We start from the raw sequence: 19,033 nt of genomic DNA on the forward strand, positions 1-19,033 counted from the left end.
TTCTGGTGCTGGATCCTAGAAGGAATTGTTCGGCCTGAGGCCCTCCAAATTCACAATGGGATGGCATGTAAGGATGCCCCAGGGAGCAGACAGAGTCACAATGCCTCCATATTGCTGAGCTCCGGTTCCAAACTCTCAGCAGTTAGGCAGGGCAGTGCTCCCCGGGGAGCCCCCGGGATGTGATGCATTGGTGCTGGTTCCCAGGGAATGGTGGGTGCTCCCAGGGGAGCCTCTAGGATGCAGCAGGTGGGTGCTGGCTCCCAGGGAATGGGGGTGCTCAGAGGGGAGCCCCCAGGATGCAGTGGGTGGGTGGGGACTCCCAGAGGAAAGTCCCTAGGAGGTAGCAGGTGGGTGCTGGCTCCCGGGGCAGCAGGGTGAGGAGGTAACTCACGCTAGGTTTGAGGGCAGCAGCCAGGCTAGGGCTACGGGCTCCACTCTAGTCCGCAGGGCGATTCGGCGCCAGGCCCGGTTTAGCACCCGGCGCCGAGCCCGACCCGTGTGTGGGGACTGGGCTATACAGGCCGTTAATCCCGGAGCCTAACGATGGCAGGGCAACGCGACCAGGTCAGCCCCCTGGCACGTGCCCGCAGCGCGGGGAGGAGCTTGGCAGACTGGCCAGAGGGGGCAGTGCCAACAGCAAAGATGGCGGCGGCTGCCCATCCGCTCGACGGGTCTGAAGCCACCGGAAGGAGCGGGCTGCGCCTGCGCTGCCCCTCACTAAGGTGGGAGCCGATTGGCTGGAGCGTGGCGCGAGCCCTGAGCGTCGGGCTCGCTGACTGGGTGGTTGCTTGTGGCGCGCGGAGGAGCTGTTCGAGGCAGGAGCCGAGCGTGTCCTGGGCTGAGTGTGTGGCGGGGTGTCCGCAGCACCCATGATGTGGAGCAGTCACGGTGAGGGTGTGGCGGGGGTGAAGGGCTGGTAGGGCGGTGAGGTGGTGTAGTGGGGGAGGGGCTGGCAGGAGGGGAGGGAATGGGCTGATGAAGCGGGGGAGGGGCTGGCAGGGGGTGAAGGGGGGGGGTGGGCTGATGCAGTGGGGCACTCTCTCCCCTAGCTGTGGGGCTGGAGTCATGTGTCTCTCCCTTGTGAGGTGCCTGTACATGGCTGAGCCCACGATGCTGCCCTTCTCCATGGCCTGCTGCCTGGCATCCCCAGGAGCTCAGCGTTCTGGTGCCTTCTCTGATCTGTGATGGGGTTTGGACTTGGGTGCAGGTTAAAAACACAGGAGGCTGGGGAGCAAGGCTGGGGGGTGGGGGAGTGTTCTCCTGTCTCTCCTGGTGGAACCCCCTCAGCTCCAGTGCAGAGCCTCATGTTATTCCTGGCTGGGGAGCAGGCTGATTGTCAGTGGGGCCAGCGCTCACTGTTTTTTCACAAGTCTAATAACATTGGGAGCTTTTTTAAAGCTCCAGTTCCTGGAGTTATGTGAACATGTGAGAATCCCAACTTTCCCTCTAGTTGACATGGTTGCTGCAAAACACCTGAAATTATGACCCCAAAAGCGCAAAAATTATAATGTAAATAACCCCCCCCCCAACTTACTATATTTTGTTTAATTTTAAGCCAGTTGCATGACTTTTTTTGGGTGTAACTTATGGCTTTTGAACATTTGGCGTTAGCAGCACTGTGTTATTAACCCTGATTCTTTCCCCTCTCCCCCAGGTGGCTTTGAGAGTGGCTATGGAGGGTCTGCAATTAGTGGAGGATACACACAGTCCCCAGGGGGGTTTGGATCTCCTGCAGCCACCCAGGGAGAAAAGAAACAGGTATGTAGTGCTTCCTAGTCCAGATAAGGGTTTGAGAGAATGGGAGAGTTGGGCTTAGCCCACAAGTGCCTGGTCACGCTGGGGAGCTCCCCTTGGGGGTTTTGGTCTCTACATTCCTGTCATGAGAATGAGAAGGATTATCTACACCTCTCCTAGCACAGAACAAATCGTGCAGCGTTCGGAACAAACTTCCTAATATAACATAAGCAGTGATGGGAGGAGTACAACAGCCTAGGAGCTACCACTGATTTGTTTTGTGAGCTTGAGCAAGTTATTTATACTCTACTTTGGTTTCCCCATTCAGAATAGATATTTACCTCATTCACAGGATGTTGTGGCTTAATTAAACTTCACAACTGTGCTATAGCTGCAACCATCATTTTATGACTACTGACCTGGTTACATCAAACATGGCTGAGCTGTGTCCACTCTGCGTTTTTACCTCCACAACAAAAGAATGTATAAAATACTCCTTTGTCTCAACATCTACCATGTTGCCTACTGTGTTTGTATCAGGGAAAACCAGGAGAGCTATCCCATATGTTCTCAGCAGGGGATAATGGAGCATGAAGGACATGCACCTGGACCAATACCAAGAGTGCATAGGGAAAGCTGTAAGGAAGGAGGAAGACAGGCCAACTCTGTTACACAAACTCAGTTAGGCTGTCCCTTCTACGCAGTAAAAAACAAACCCAATGTTATCCTTTGGTTGAGGAAGATGACCGTGTGCCAGCCTAGGCCACTAGGAAGGGCAGCACATACTTAACTGTTGTGATTCCTAAGAGTATCAATTATGAGTGATGTTAGGGGGCTTATTCCTTCACTCTTTTGCTTCTCTGGTCCTTCTCGTATGAACAGAGAGCAACAATACCCAAAGTCCGAAGGTGCAAACAATTCAGTGTTTATTGGGGTGAACTTCCGGCAAGCATGATTCCAGTTTCCTTCCTCAGTATCCCCTTCCCAGCTCTGACACCACAGAGCCTTGCCTGTGTCCCTGTTCCCATTTCCCCCTTAGTGAAACATGATTCCAATTCCCCCACCCTCATTCCCCCCTTACTTCCTGATTGACTGCAGACAATATAGTAAAACTTGAGTTCTGCTTAGCTATACCTTAACCAATCATTTTACTGAAATTTAACTAACCAATCCTAACATATTGTAACATGATTATTTAACCAATTATATCCCACCACCTTAATTGGTTTACACCCAACGAAATTAATTATACAGCAGACAGAAACAATCACAGAACCAGACAGAGATTATACAGACAAACAATAGGGAAGTAAAGACTACAGTGATAGAACAATACAGAAATGAGGATTTCACATCCCAGCTATTGATAAGTGAGTTCTTGTCAGATAGGATGCTATCAAACTAAGTTTCCTTTTACATCTTTTAGGCTCTTCCCTTTCTCTGGAGGTGATAGGAATATCAGGACAGGATTCTATTCTTAACAGCCCAATAGCACCTTATTTCAATGTGACCAGTTTGGAATGTGAGGATGTGACCATACACTTCCCAGTTGATGGCTGCCTCTGCTGCTTAGCCGAAGGCCTTAGCTTAAGAACAGGGCTCAGACTGTCACAGTAAGAGAAGGCTCTTACACAGACAGACAGTGATTTTTTGATTCTTTCTTTTATACCTCTATAACTAGCTTAGTGATAAGAATTCACCTACATTCTTAAAGTATAGGCCTTTGCAGACAGGCCTGAATATCTCTATCCTAACAAGTGAACTCAAATCATGGTTCGAGCTGCCTGTGGTACTAACTGGTCACAGACTCAGTTAAAAATCATAATGCTGACATGGCCTCAATGTTTGTAAATCACTTTGAACATCTCAATCTCAACATGAGTCAGCAATGCGATGCTGTTGCAAAAAAAGCAAATGCAATTTTAGGCTGCATTAACCGAGGCATAGCATGCAAATCACGGGAGGTGATGGTACTGCTCTACTTAGGGCTAGTTAGGCCTTAGCTGGAGTACAGTTTTGGTATCCAGTTTTGGTCACCAATGTATAGAAAGGATGTAGAGAAACTGGAAAGGATCCAGAGGCGAGGAGCAAAGACGATCAAAGAGGTGGGGAGTGCAAGCCATATAAGCAAAGGCCGAAGGAACCAGATATGTTTAGTTAGGAAAAGAGGAAATTGAGGGGCAACATGATAGCAGTCTTCAAATACTTGAAAGACTGCCATAAAAAAGATGAACAGTTGTTCTCTTGCCACAGCAGGCAGGACAAGAGGCAATGGGTTCAAACTACAACGTAGCAGATTTAGATTAAATCTCAGGAAAAACGTCTTAACTGTAAGAACAGTAGGACAATGGAACAGACGCCTCGGGAGGTTGTAGAACCTCCTTCACTGGAGGTTTTCAAAAGGAGGCTGGATAGCCAACTGTCTTGGATGGTTTAGACAACAAATCCTGCATCTTAGCAGGGAATTAGACTCACTAGATGACCTTTGTGGTCCCTTCTAACCCTATGATTCTAGCTGAACCTTTGGTCTGACCCAGTGTGGCTGGTCTTATATTCTTATGATCTAAAGTGCTTTGCTGAGAATTAACTAGAACGGTGTTACTTGTTTATGCTGACTTCATAAGAAACATACAAAGGTTATGGAGACACAGTCTTAGTCTTCAGGTAAAAGTGCTTTTAGTACCTAACTTAAGACTTTAACAAGTGTATTTCAGTATTTACAATTTGTGGAAAAATAAAATTTCTAGTCTTGTTTTTTCTTTTTCAAAGATCAAAAGGTGAAATTTTCAGTCTTCTTTAAATTCTCGTTCGCAGAGATCCCGCTCCCAGAGTATTGTGCCATGTACAGTGTCTCAGTTACTTGCTGCTGAGCAGATTGATGAGACGTTCAAGATCCGAGAAGTAGAGATCTCGCAGGTAAGTGAAAAAGGCTGGTGAGTAGGTATTTGTTGTGCAAATGGGTGGGAGGGAAGGTGGTGGTGTGTAAGTGTTAAATATTAAACTTCTTTGTCCTAAGTCTTCTCCCCCCCCTCCCCCCCCAAGTAAACTGATCTCCGTTTCTTTTCCAATGCAGGTTGTTATCATGGGAATAATCAGACAGGCAGAGAAAGCACCAACCAACATCCTCTACAAAATAGATGATATGACTGCAGCCCCGATGGATGTCAGACAGTGGGTTGATACTGATGTAAGCACCAACTGGGGTTTAGGGTTGAGACAATAAGTATGAATTCTGATACTTTCTGTCCAGGAATGATGGAGGAAATAGTATTTGTAAATGTAAACTAAGACCATAGTATAGCTAACGAGCAGGACTAGAGACTGATGTCACAAGTTTAAACTCAATTAAATATCTCACTGACTGCTGTTTTTTAAACTGAAAAGACACCAAAGGCCCAGATTCTCATGGTACTGAGGAACTCATGTCCACCATTTAGGTGCAACTGACATTCTCAGAACTATTGTCCAGCTGCTGCCTAACCCTGTAGGTGCTTATGTTTCCACTGGTGAGCATGTGCAAAGCCACCCAGTCCTGACACCACCCCACAGCCAATGAGCAGCTCAGAGCCTTAGTTCAAGCCAAAACCCCAGAGCGATTCTCAAATTAGGTTTTCCCACACATGTCTTGCCAGAGGAGCCCAGTCTGGCAGGTGGGCTCAGAGTATGTCTAACCCTCACAAAAGACCGGGGGTGGGATGGGGACAGAAGCAAGTGAAGAATGTTCCAGGCTTGGGTGTGTGTGTCCATCTGTCCCAGAATACCCAGTAGTTAGGTCAGGATATGGGAGATACAAGTTTGAATCCCCAGTTTGATGTGAAGCAGGGAATTGACCCTGATTCTCCCACTATTGGTTATAACTGGAAGGGTGTTGTCTCTCTGGCTTTTCGTGAAAGGGCTGACCTGGCTTGGGGGCCTAACTCCAGGAAAGGGCTGAGAATCCTGAGCGGAGGCAGGTGTTTCCCTGTGGGCCATAAGCCCTGCCTCTTTCCTTCGTATTTCACTCTTGGCTGGCTTAGACATCTCCCTGCTCAGCTTGCTGGCTTCTGAGCATCCCTTTCTTAAGTGTGTAACTCTCCATACAAGATGTGAGAAGCCTGGGTGTCTAACTTGGGGTTGAGAATTCCACTAAGTAGCAGGGCTCTAGGAGTGCATCATTGCAATGCCTCGGCAATTCCTTTGTGAATCTAACCCCGAATGCCTGATCTGATTCCAGATATGTTGAGGTACTTCTTAGTAATACTTCCTTTGAATAGGTCTGTTGAGCACTGGAAAATTCTCCTTTACCTATTCTGTTATGGAGTCTGCTTTCCCTGTCTGCATGTACTTATTGCATGGGAGCTGTTTGTGTTCTGAGAACAGAATAGATCCCCCAGTGGATAATTTGGCTGTATCAAAAGAGACTTGTTATCAGTACATTATCTGACCTATGTAAACCTAGAAGAGCATCCCTCTCGCAGGGATATTTAGTGTTCCTGGGGAATTATTCTATTGGACTCCCAACATTGTAGTATATATCCTTCAGGATGTTGATGATGGGGCAAGATTCTTAAAGAATGTTGTTCCTTAACCAAACTGAAGAAGTCAGTATTGAACACCATGAGCACGTCTTCCTCTTCCCCTTTTTAAAAAATAAAAACATTCCTGGTGCCTCTGGGGACTTAGTTTGAATGTCATGCATGGCTGTGCTTAAGCAAGCCTAAAACATGTACACTGACGAGCTGCTTGTCTTATTCTCACATACACTAAGCCAGTTTGTTCTCAGCCAGAGGTATACTTAGCGGTATTGGGCAGTACATCAGCTCATCTAGATATTTGCCTAGTTTTACAACAGGCTACATAAAAAACACTAGCCAAGTCAGTACAAACAAAAATTTCATACAGCTAATGATTTGTTTATACTACTCTGTATGCTATACACTGCATGTTCCAGGCTCGGGTGTTTGTGTCCATCTGTCCCAGAATACCCAGTAGTTAGGTCACTCATCCAGGATGTGGGAGATACAAATTTGAATTTCCACTTTGCCTGATTGGGTATAACTAGGAGGGTGTTGTCTCTTTGGCTTTTCGTGAGAGGACTGAAATGTAAGTACAATATTTATATTCCAATTGATTTATAGTTACATGGTAAAAATGATAAGGGAAGCAATTTTTCAGTAATAGTGTGTTGTGACACTTCTATATTTTTATGTCTGATTTTGTAAGCAAGTAGTTTTTAAGTGAGGTGAAAATTGGGGTACGCAAGACAGATCAGACTCCTGAAAGGAGTACAATAGTCTGGAAAGGTTGAGAGCCACTGCACTAAGCGTATCATTTGAAGAGATGGAATCCCTCTCTATCCTGAAACCACTTTATCTTAAACTAAGACATGTCTCTAGTTTCCTTAGACTCTCCCATACCAATACAGTAATGCAGGCTGGCATTGCCTGATACTTAAAAGAGAAGTTACAACATATAACTAAAAGCAGCAAAGAGTCCTGTGGCACCTTATAGACTAACAGACGTATAGGAGCATGAGCTTTCGTAGGTGGATGCCAACATATAACTACAGGCAACACCTAGCCGAGGTGAGCAAGTTTGAGACCATTAGACACTGTAAACTTGAAGTGCAATCAGCAGAATAAAAGGCGGTTTTATGTCTGCCCCAAGACCCCCAGTCAATGTATATGGCTGCACAATTGCATCTTCTTGTACAAAACATTTTTTCTCTTGTGTTGCTGTATGAAGGACCTTCGAAATGGGACAGACTGACCGTATAGACATAGCGTAACTGACTAAACAAAGGGCTGTGAAACGCATAATGTAAACCAATAGAGAAGTATGTTTTCTCCTACTGTTAAAGCTGCAGTGATCATTAGGGTTACTTGTAACAACAGTAGATAAAAGAACTTCCAAGCAGGAATGTGTGGTATTTTTTTTAAAGATGGGTGTCTCTCTTTATGTAACTTGATATTGCTAATAACTGAGACAGGAACTACAAGGACCAAGAAAATCTTTTTCTCCCCCCCCCCCCCCCCCCTCTCTTTTTAAGGAGGCAGGGAGTGAGAATGTTGTGGTGCCCCCAGGAACTTACGTGAAAGTGGCTGGTCATCTTCGATCATTCCAGGTAGAATCCTGTTCTTTACTTGTATGACTACTTCTAAATAGAGAGTCTCAAATGATTGCTGAAGGCGTAGTGTGCCCTATCTGCTGTTTCTAATAGAGCCTGCTTAGGGATTCTATTGCATCCTATCTGGGAGCCTGATTGTGTTCAACCCATGTCTATAGCAGCTTCAGTGGGGCTTGATCAGGTCCCTGGTGAAACACAGTTCAGAGGCAATATTTCATTTTAGACAAACCTTGTCACTTACCAGCACAGCCAATGCCTGCCTTCAGGCATCTGTTCCCAACTTGGTTACTAACTATTCTGCCTTCTTACAAATGTTGCATTAATAGGTGCCCATTCCAGGCACCCTGATAACAATTCATATCAACAAACGTATCGCCATCCAGCATGACATGCACACCATTCATTTTTATCACAGGTAGGTAACTAGGTACACCCACCCCTGCCACTGTATCTGCAGTAGTAAACATAAGGGGAAAATCTCTCCTTTCAAACTGTCCCCTTCCCAAATGCAAGAGAGAGAAGAGAACCTTCAAGTCACGCTGCATGGCTCAACAAGTTGTTTGTTACTGACTAAAGTAATTGGCTCCGATATCTAATCTCTCAGCATCACTTTGACCTCTCATAATGTCACTCATATGATGCTTTTGTTTGTATGGTAGTAATTCCCAGAGGCTCCAGTCAGGTTACTGGGGAACCCGTTATGCTAGGCACCACACAAATTCATGGTCCCTGCCTCAGCAAGACTGCAGCCGAAGAAAGGAGCTGAACAGTCGTCATTTCAGTAATATTATAAGCACTTATGTGGCACTGTATGTGTAAAGCACTGTACAGATACTAGTTTGCTTGAAAGCAAGCCTGTGTGGTTTTTCCCCCTCAAACTTCTGACTCTGTCTTTATCATCTAGTCCTAAAAGAAAAGGCACTATTTTGCCCCTCCATTAATACAGCTTTAAAAAGGGGATGAGTTCTAATTCTCTCTATAGTATTAATACCTCTTTTAAAGGGGCTCTGATATACAGGACTTTCCAGGATTTTCTGCTGTGGACAGCCACTGCCACCTTGTCTGTACAATGCTGTTGGAGTGGTGTGGTGTGGTGGTATATCTTTGAGATAAATTACTCCCATGAAGGTCTGTCACATTCATATAATGTGAATCTGTTCCTGGATAAGTTTCAGATTAGGGCTAACTTCAATAACTTTGTCACTGATTTTATGGAAACAAACACTGTTCCTATCCCTGTCCCTCTGCTCTTTAGGGCTATGGTTGCAATGTGTTTTTGCAGACATTAAACATGTTCCTAGTGTTATAATCTTTCCAATTGCTTTTTTTCCTCTCCAAAAGAATAAGAAGAGCCTGGTAGCATTTAAGATCATGCCTCTGGAAGATATGAATGAGTTCACCACACACTTATTGGAAATTGTCAACGCACATATGGTCCTCAGAAAAAGCATCATGGTATGTCCTTGTATCTCTTCTCTGTTCCAGCCCTTATATAGAATAATTTTCCAGGCTGTTTCTATAAGAGGTTCTTGGGGGAAGAGGGGTTTAATGTGGCAGCATAGATAACTTCAGGAAGTAGGAGGTTGCCGTGATCATGATGCAGTCACCCTGGCTTCCCCAGAGAGATTGTTGCCACTGTGGTACAGCCAACTTCCAGTAGTCTCTATTTGGGATCACTCTATTTGGATCGAACAGAGACTTCTCTTAGAGGAGAGTCTATTGATAGAGATTCTCTATCCTCTTCCACCCTCTCCTCCTGACTAGAACCTAAAGTATGGGCCAGATCAGACGAGAAACATTCACCTAAAAAAGAATCCGACACATCAGAAAAGGGCAGACAAATAAACAGTGACAAGTTTTTAAAGTGCTTGTACACAAATGCTAGAAGTCTAAATAATAAGATGGGTGAACTAGAGTGCCTCGTGTTAAAGGAGGATATTGATATAATAGGCATCACAGAAACCTGGTGGAGTGGAGACAATCAATGGGACACAATCATTCCGGGGTACAAAATATATCTGAAGGACAGAACAGGTCATGTGGCGGGTGGCACTATATGTGAAAGAAAATGTAGAATCAAATGAAGTAAAAATCTTAAGTGAATCCACATGTTCCATAGAATCTCTATGGATAGTAATTTCATGCTCTAATAAGAATATAACATTAGGGATCTATTATCGACCACCTGACCAGGACAGTAATAGTGATGATGAAATGCTAAGGGAAATTAGAGAGGCTATCAAAATTAAGAACTCCATAATAGTGGGGGATTTCAATTATCCCCGTATTGACTGGGAACATGTCACCTCAGGACGAAATTCAGAGACAACATTTCTCAATACTTTAAATGACTGCTTCTTGGAGCAGCTGGTACGGGAACCCACAAGGGGGGAGGCAACTCTCGATTTAGTCCTGTGTGGAGCGCAGGATCTGGTCCAAGAGGTAACTATAACAGGACCGCTTGGAAATAGTGACCATAATATAATAACATTTAACATCCCTGTGGTGGGAAGAACACCTCAACAGCCCAACACTGTGGCATTTAACTTCAGAAAGGGGAACTATGCAAAAATGAGGGGGTTAGTTAAACAGAAATTAAAAGGTACAGTGACTACAGTATCAGAGGGGTAGCCGATGAGGTTGATAGATTTCCATTCCATACGGCTAAATGCAGTGCCTTGCAGTGACTAGAGTGAAATCCCTGCAAGCTGCATGGACACTTTTCAAAGACACCATAATAGAGGCCCAACTTAAATGTATACCCCAAATTAAAAAACACAGTAAAAGAACTAAAGAAGAGTCACCATGGCTTAACAACCATGTAAAAGAAGTAGTGGGAGATAAAAAGGCATCTTTTAAAAAGTGGAAGTCAAATCCTAGTGAGGTAAATAGAAAGGAGCATAAACACTGCCAAATTAAGTTTAAAAATGTAATAAAAGCCAAAAAGGAGTTTGAAGAACAGCTAGCCAAAAACTCAGAAGGTAATAACAAAATGTTTTTTAAGTACATCAGAAGCAGGAGGCCTGGTAAACAACCAGTGAGGCCCCTGGACGATTGAGATACAAAAGGAGCACTTAAAGACAATAAAGTCATTGCAGAGAAACTAAATGAATTCTTTGCTTCAGTCTTCACGGCTGAGGGAGTTAGGGAGATTCCCAAACCTGAGTCGTCCTTTGTAGGTGACAAATCTGAGGAATTGTCACAGATTGAAGTGTCACTAGAGGAGGTTTTGGAATTAATTGATAAACTTAACAGTAATAAGTCACCGGGATCAGATGGCATTCACCCAAGAGTTCTGAAAAAACTCAAATGTGAAATTGTGGAACTATTAACTATGGTTTGTAACCTGTCCTTTAAATCGGCTTCTGTACCCAATGACTGGAAGATAGCTAATGTAATGCAAATATTTTAAAAGGGCTCTAGAGGTGATCCCGGCAATTACAGACCAGTAAGTCTAACGTCCGTACCGGGCAAATTAGTTGAAACCATCGTAAAGAATAAAATAGACACATAGAAGAACATAACTTATTGGGCAAAAGTCAACATGGTTTCTGTAAAGGGAAATCATGGCTTTTTAATCTATTAGAGTTCTTTGAAAGGGTCAACAAACATGTGGACAAGTGGACATGGTGTACTTAGATTTCCAGAAAGCCTTTGACAAGGTCCCTCACCAAAGACTCTTACGTAAATTATGTTGTCATGGGATAAGAGGGAAGATCCTTTCATGGACAGAGAACTGGTTAAAAGACAGGGAACAAAGCATAGGAATAAATGGTAAATTTTCAGACTGGAGAGGGGTAACTAGTGGTGTTCCCCAAGGGTCAGTCCTAGGACCAATCCTATTCAACTTATTCATAAATGATCTGGAGAAAGGGGTAAACAGTGAGGTGGCAAAGTTTGCAGATGATACTAAACTGTTCAAGATAGTTAAGACCAAAGCAGACTGTGAAGAACTTCAAAAAGATCTCACAAAACTAAGTAATTGGGCAACAAAATGGCAAATGAAATTTAATGTGGATAAATGTAAAGTAATGTACATTGGAAAAACATAACCCCAACTATACATGCAATATGATGGTGGCTAATTTATCTACAACTAATCAGGAAAGAGATCTTGGAGTCATCGTGGATAGTTCGCTGAAGACGTCCACACAGTGTGCAGCGGTGGTCAAAAAAGCAAACAGGATGTTAGGAATCATTCAAAAAGGGATAGAGAATAAGACAGAATATCTTATTGCCCTTATATAAATCCATGGTACGCCCACATCTTGAATACTGCATACAGATGTGGTCTCCTCATTTCAAAAAAGATAAACTGGCATTATGACAAGTTTCAGAGTAACAGCCGTGTTAGTCTGTATCCGCAAAAAGAAGAACAGGAGTACTTGTGGCACCTTAGAGACTAACAAATTTATTAGAGCATAAGCTTTCGTGGACTACAGCCCACTTCTTCGGATGCATATAGAATGGAACATATAATGAGGAGATATATATACCCACACTTCTTATCACACTGTCTGTACTCGGCTAGCTTGATTATCACTTCAAAAGTTTTTTTTTTTCTCTTAATTAATTGGCCTCTCAGAGTTGGTAAGACAACTCCCACCTGTTTATGCTCTCTGTGTGTGTGTATATATATCTCCTCATTATATGTTCCATTCTATATGCATCCGAAGAAGTGGGCTGTAGTCCACGAAAGCTTATGCTCTAATAAATTTGTTAGTCTCTAAACTGGCATTAGAAAAAGTTCAGAGAAGGGCAACTAAAATAAGGGGTTTGGAACAGGTCCCATATGAGGAGAGATTAAAGAGGCTAGGACTTTTCAGCTTGGAAAAGAGGGGACTAAGGGAGGATATGATAGAGGTATATAAAATCATGAGTGATGTGGAGAAAGTGAATAAGGACAAGTTATTTACTTGTTCATATAATATAAGAACTAGGGGCCACCAAATGAAATTAATGTGCAGCAGGTTTAAAACAAATAAAAGGAAGTTCTGCACACAGTCAACCTGTGGAACTCCTTGCCTGAGGAGGTTGTGAAGGCAAGGACTATAACAGGGTTTAAAAGAGAACTAGATAAATTCATGAAGGTTAAGTTCATTAATGGCTATTAGCCAGGTTGGGTAAGGAATGGTGTCCCTAGCCTCTGTTTGTCAGAGGATGGAGATGGATGGCAGGAGAGAGATCACTTGATCATTGCCTGTTAGGTTTACTCCCTCTGGGGCACCTGGCATTGGCCACTGTCAGTAGACAGGACACTGTGCTGGATGGACCTTTGATCCGACCCAGTATGGCCGTTCTTATATGTTCTCTGTCTTATTACTGTGGCCTTGAAGTAGCTTGTGACCACAGCTGTTTTATTCTGTAACTTTAGACAACATCAAAAATGCCTCAGTCTCTGGGCTCCTTTGGGATGGGTGATATGGCAAGCTATGGATGTGGCAGTAGTGTGCCAGTGAATGGACTTACAGCACATCAGAGTCAGGTATGTGTGAACAGTAACTTGCCATTACAGCGATCAGGATGCATGAACACTGAGTGAAGCTGAATGCAATGTGATACAGGGCAAATCAAAGTTTAGTTATTACATAGAGGTCATATTCTATCCATCTTTTTTGTAACCCTTCCATTGACTGGTGGGAGTTCAGCTGTAGCCTGAAGGTAGTAAGTAGTGCTAGACTTATGGCAGACTCATGGACTGCAACTAAAAATGGAATTCAACTCTCCCTGTGGAAGGAATATGTCATCCTCCAGTAATAGGAAAGGTTGCAAGCATTCTGCAAATGGAATGAATACATTTGTGCTCAGTAATAGCCACGTGCATGGAGTGGAGGCAATGCTGTCTGGAGTTTTTTACGTAAGTCTGTGGGAATATGAAATGGAAGAGTCTGCTGTGCTCCTGAGTGTACTGCTAACCATGTCTATAACTTCTTACTTTGTCAGGTGTTAAATTTGATTAAAAGCTGCTCTGATCCAGAAGGCTTGAGCCTGACGGAGCTGAAATCCCAACTACATAACATCAATATGATAACAATCAAGTAAGTATATAGAGACAAAGGATGTTCTGGAACCCAAAGCTGTCCTCCCTGAACCTACTTAGTAGTACCTGACAAATGGAGAGTGAGATAAAGAAATGCACTGGCTCACTGTAACATGCAGGAGTGCTGGGACTCCAGATATTGCCTCACTTATCTTGATGGATGGAACAGGAGTGAATGTTGGGGCAAAGATCCCATTAATTCTTTCAGGTCAAGAATCTGCTTTTTCCTCAGCATATCTGTGTAGCAGTGCACCATTAATTCTATCACCAAGGTGTTGGTGGGATACTCACTCTCATCCATTATTTACAATAGAGGTTAATTTGAAAAGACTTCACTAAAACAGAGGTGCCCTGTTAGCAGGTAGCTGTCAGAGAATGACTTCATCTGAGGACTTAACAGGCTTAAAGGTGAATTCCAGAGATCTTGCTAAAAACTCAACTTATCTAGGAAGATTCTCAGAAAGGGATGAGTCTGTCCAAGACAGAACAGCACTGTCTTTAAACAGTTTGATATCCTGAAATGTTTACTTACTGTGCACTCCTGGTTCCTCTGCCACAGCAATATTGCACCCCCTGCCCTTCCTTCCCTCCACATTAACATAGAGCAAGAGCCATTACCTTCCCACACTTTCCTTTCACACTGACCAGTTTCTCATGCTTGGTGTCAGCCCAGATCTAAACATTTCTTAAAACTTCAGAAAGATGAGCTGAGGAGTTGAGTGGGGCACCAATGAGCTGTATCAGCTTGTAATAATACTGCTTTTACATTTGTGTAAGTTACTTGTGACTGAAAGTAGTATGGACAATGTGTCTGTTTCTGTTACGTATCTGAATTTGAAGCCCATCTTGCATACCCTGGATATCAGGCAGAATTCAATGGGGTGGACTGGCTTCTTACCCTCTCCCCCCCCACCCCAGCCTCCCTGAGTGTTGAGAAGGTGTTGGGGCTCAGCATGTCATTTTAGATCTTGCCATTTTCTATATCCCATCTCATTTTGCAAAAGGTAGCCATAGCTACTTCCTCTAGCTGAACAAAGTTAAGTGGTGGTGTTTTCCTCCCATAGATGGCAGGGGCTGGAAGCTATTGGGTGGGCCATGTAGGCTTGCCCTTGGGAAGGTGTGTGCTCATCCTGAATAACTTTGTTTCCCTTTGACACACGGAGCAATTTGGCTTGCTGTGGAGAAAGGGCTGCTGAAGCATTTGGATGGGATGCTAGAGGAGAGCAGTGGCAATGATCTGAGGACATGCACCCCAGAAAGAAGCTGTCGATAATGAAATGGTTGTTTTTCCTTCCTCAGGCAAGCGGTTGAATTTCTTAGCAGTGAGGGACACATCTATTCCACTGTGGATGACGATCACTATAAATCTACAGATGCTGAATAAAGGTGCTTCTGAGAGTTGCCCTATCTTGCTGGGTTTGGTTCCATGCAAGCACCAATTTATGCTGTACTTACAGTACTATGTGTACATATCTTAAAGTAGCTCTGCCAAGCTTTTCTCTGCAGAAGGTGATCTCTGCTACTTACATCCCTTGAAAGCAGCAGCTACTCTATGAGCATTCAGAATTCTCAAACCAAGAGCAGCAAAGTAAATGTACAGTATTCCCCTAACCAGACTCAAATAATATGAGACCGAGTGACTAAAGCTTAACCAGGTGTTCAGGGGAGAAATGACCTCCATGTGAAGAACTGGAAGCTTCAGAGCCTTTGTTCATCTAGTATCCATCTCATATAGCACCACTGGTAAGGGGGGGGGAGAGAGTGGGTCTGCCCAGCCTCGTCACTGGCCGATTGTTCTGAAATGGCTTCTCAGCTTGGCCAGCCTTCAGCCTGTTTAATTCATAAAGGTGGGTTATTCTTAGAGAGCCTGGCAAGGTACAGTGCTTAAGAATAGTTGTCTACTTTCTGCACTTCTTACATCTGTATTTGTATTACAGGATGATCCTGTTAATGAAACTTTTGATATTCCAATAAAGCTTTTTAGTTTGGGTTAAATGTGCTTGTGAGGGGCGTTCTCAAAGGCAGAAAAGCTTCCACCTTGATGGAACTTACCCCTGGCATATTCCCTGAACTGAATAAACAGATCCTGTACTTTCTCCCACTGCGATGGAAAATGCATGAAGCCTCTGGAGTAAACTTTTTTTAAAGGGTTAATCTTTCACAAAAAATGTGAACACAGTAGAAAGTTCAGAAACTAAATGTAACACTCCAGATTTTTGTCTTTATTAAAAACAAAGATAACTTCCAAAGTTCCAATTCTGCTGATGACCCGTGTGGAGCTCACTACACAGTTCATGTTGAACTTTTTTTCCTCTCTTAAAAAAAAAAATAATAATAATTTCCTACTTTTAAAATAAAAATAAGGTTGCAAAAATAAAGCACTGCTATTTAGGAAATGCCAGAATTAAGGTGGCCTCCATGAACTTTGCTTCAGCCCCCTTGTGCTTATAACTATTTACATGACCATTTTATATTTTTTTTCCACAGGTTCCCCACCTCATTCAATGAATGATGCTCACTGTATGGGTATCTAGTCACTTTTTTTTTTATCCTCCTTCAGTGTGGACCTCAGGCTTATTTACTGCACACCATCCAAACCCTGCACAGAATAAGAAATTTTCCCAGGGGCATTTTTTATAGCATTTGTTACTGTAGCACCTGCGTGGTGCTGATTACTGAGTGTTAAAAAACTTAGATGGGGAACTGTGGCTGAGTTTAAAGCCAAAATTATTAAGTGCCCAACTTTGGATGCCTAGGGCCTGATTTTATTTCTGAGTGTTTAGTGTTTTTTAGCACTTTGTATATTCACAGCTCCCACTGACTTCAGTAGCAAAAGTGAGTGCTTGGCCGGGCCCATGTATGGGCACCCAGAACATAAGGAACACATAGTGGCCCTCTGGGAGAAGTTTGGTTTAAGTGACTTGCCCAGCATCAAGGAAGAACTATCTGGTGGAGGTGGGAATGGAATCATTTCCTAGGGTAGCATTCAACTGCTTTGACTATGAGTCCCCTGCCTCATTTGTAGTAACCCGCCTTCCAACTTCTGCAACAAACAAGGCAGGGATCCTACAGACAATAGTTTTCATAGACTCTAAGGTCAGAAGGGACCATTATGATCATCTAGTCTGACCTCCCACATGATGCGGGCCACAAAACCTGACCCACCCACTCCTGGAAGAATTCTCTTCCTAGACTTAGCTGTTGAAATCCCCAAATCATTATTTAAAGACTTCTAGTCGCTCAGAATCCTCCAGCAAGCGACTCCTGCCCCATGCTGTGGAGGAAGGCGAAAAACCTCCAGGGCCTCTGCCAATCTACCCTGGAGGAAAATTCCTTCCCGACGTCAAATATGGCGATCAGCTGAACCCCGAGCATGCAGGCAAGATTCTCTAGCCAGACCTTCTGGCAAAGTTCTCTGTAATAACTTAATATCCCATCATTGACCATTGTTATCGACCTATTGACTAAAATCACTGTATCCCATCAAACCATCCCCTCCATAAACTTATCAAGCTTGATCTTAAAGCCAGAGAGGTCTTTCGCCCCAACTGTTTCCCTCGGAAGACTGTTCCAAAACTTCACCCCTCTGATGGTTAGAAACCTTCGTCTAATTTCAAGCCTAAACTTCCCGACAGCCAGTTTATATCCATTTGTTCTAGTATCCACATTAGTACTGAGCTGCAATAATTCCTCTCCCTCCCTGATATTTATTCCTCTGATATATTTAAAGAGAGCAATCATATCCCCCCTCAGCCTTCTTTTGGTTAAGGTAAACAAACCGAGCTCCTCGAGTCTCCTTTCATACGACAGATTTTCCATTCCTCGGATCATCCTAGTGGCCCTTCTCTGTACCCTTTCCAGTTTGATTTCATCCTTTTTAAACATGGGAGACCAGAACTGCACACAGTACTCCAAATGAGGTCTCACCAGTGCCTTGTATAACGGAACCAGCACCTCCCTATCCCTACTAGAAATACCTCGCCTAATGCATCCCAAGACCGCATTAGCTTTTTTCACGGCCACGTCACATTGCCGACTCAGTCATCCTGCGATCAACCGGGACTCTGAGGTCCTTCTCCTCTTCCGTTGCTTCCAACCGATGCGTCCCCAGCTTATAACTAAAATTCTTGTTAGTTATCCCTAAATGCATAACCTTACACTTCTCACTATTAAATTTCATCTTATTACTATTACTCCAGTTTACAAGGTCATCCAAGTCTCCCTGCAGGATATCCCGATCCTTCTCCGAATTAGCAATACCTCGCAACTTTGTGTCATCTGCAAACTTTATCAGCCCACTCCTACATTTGGTTCCGAGGTCAGTAATGAATAGATTAAATAAAATCGGACCGAAAACCGAACCTTGAGGAACTCCACTGGTAACCTCCCTCCAGCCTGACCGTTCACCTTTTAGTACGACCCGCTGCAGTCTCCCCTTTAACCAGTTCCTTATCCACCTCTGGATTTTCATATCGATCCCCATCTTTTCCAATTTAACCAATAATTCCTCAGAATTCCGTATCAAACGCTTTACTGAAATCGAGGTATATTAGATCCACCGCATTTCCTTTATCTAAGAAATCTGTTACTTTCTCAAAGAAGGAGATCAGGTTGGTTTGGCACGATCAACCTTTCGTAAAACCGTGTTGTAATTTGTCCCAATTGCCATTGACCTCAAGGTCCTTAACTACTTTCTCCTTCAAAATGTTTTCCAAGACCTTGCATATTACAGATGTTAGACTAACAGGCCTGTAGTTACCCGGGTCACTTTTTTTCCCCTTCTTGAAAATAGGAACCACATTAGCTATTCTCCAGTCCAACGGTACCACCCCCGAGTTTACGGATTCATTAAAAATTATCGCTAACGGGTTTGCAATTTCCCGCGCCAGTTCTTTTAATATTCTCGGATGAAGATCATCCGGTCCGTCCGATTTAGTCCCGTTAAGCTGTTTAAGTTTGGCTTCTACCTCGGATACAGTAATGTCAATCCCCACTCCTTTATTCCCATCCGTCTCGCTTCTACTGTTCCTCGGCCTTTCATTTGCCTCATTAAATACCGAAGCAAAATATTCATTTAGGTATTGTGCCATGCCTAGATTATCCTTAATCTCCACTCCATCTACAGTCTTAAGCGGTCCCACTTCTTCTTTCTT

General features: G+C 43.7%; 1 protein-coding gene across 1 annotated transcript; it reads left to right on the forward strand.

Annotated features, from left to right (window-relative positions):
* Positions 1-777: 777 nt before the first annotated feature.
* RPA2 (replication protein A2) lies at positions 778-15,869 on the forward strand. The gene is made up of 9 exons (XM_054011824.1): positions 778-888; positions 1,655-1,758; positions 4,549-4,650; positions 4,808-4,921; positions 7,763-7,837; positions 9,182-9,295; positions 13,215-13,325; positions 13,784-13,878; positions 15,180-15,869. The coding sequence occupies exons 1-9, from the start codon at positions 870-872 to the stop codon at positions 15,262-15,264; spliced, it is 819 nt and encodes a 272-aa protein (XP_053867799.1). The 5' UTR covers positions 778-869; the 3' UTR covers positions 15,265-15,869.
* The last annotated feature ends 3,164 nt before the right edge of the window (positions 15,870-19,033 follow it).

Source organism: Malaclemys terrapin, chromosome 22 (assembly GCF_027887155.1).
Source record: "Malaclemys terrapin pileata isolate rMalTer1 chromosome 22, rMalTer1.hap1, whole genome shotgun sequence".
Lineage (NCBI taxonomy): Eukaryota > Metazoa > Chordata > Testudines > Emydidae > Malaclemys > Malaclemys terrapin.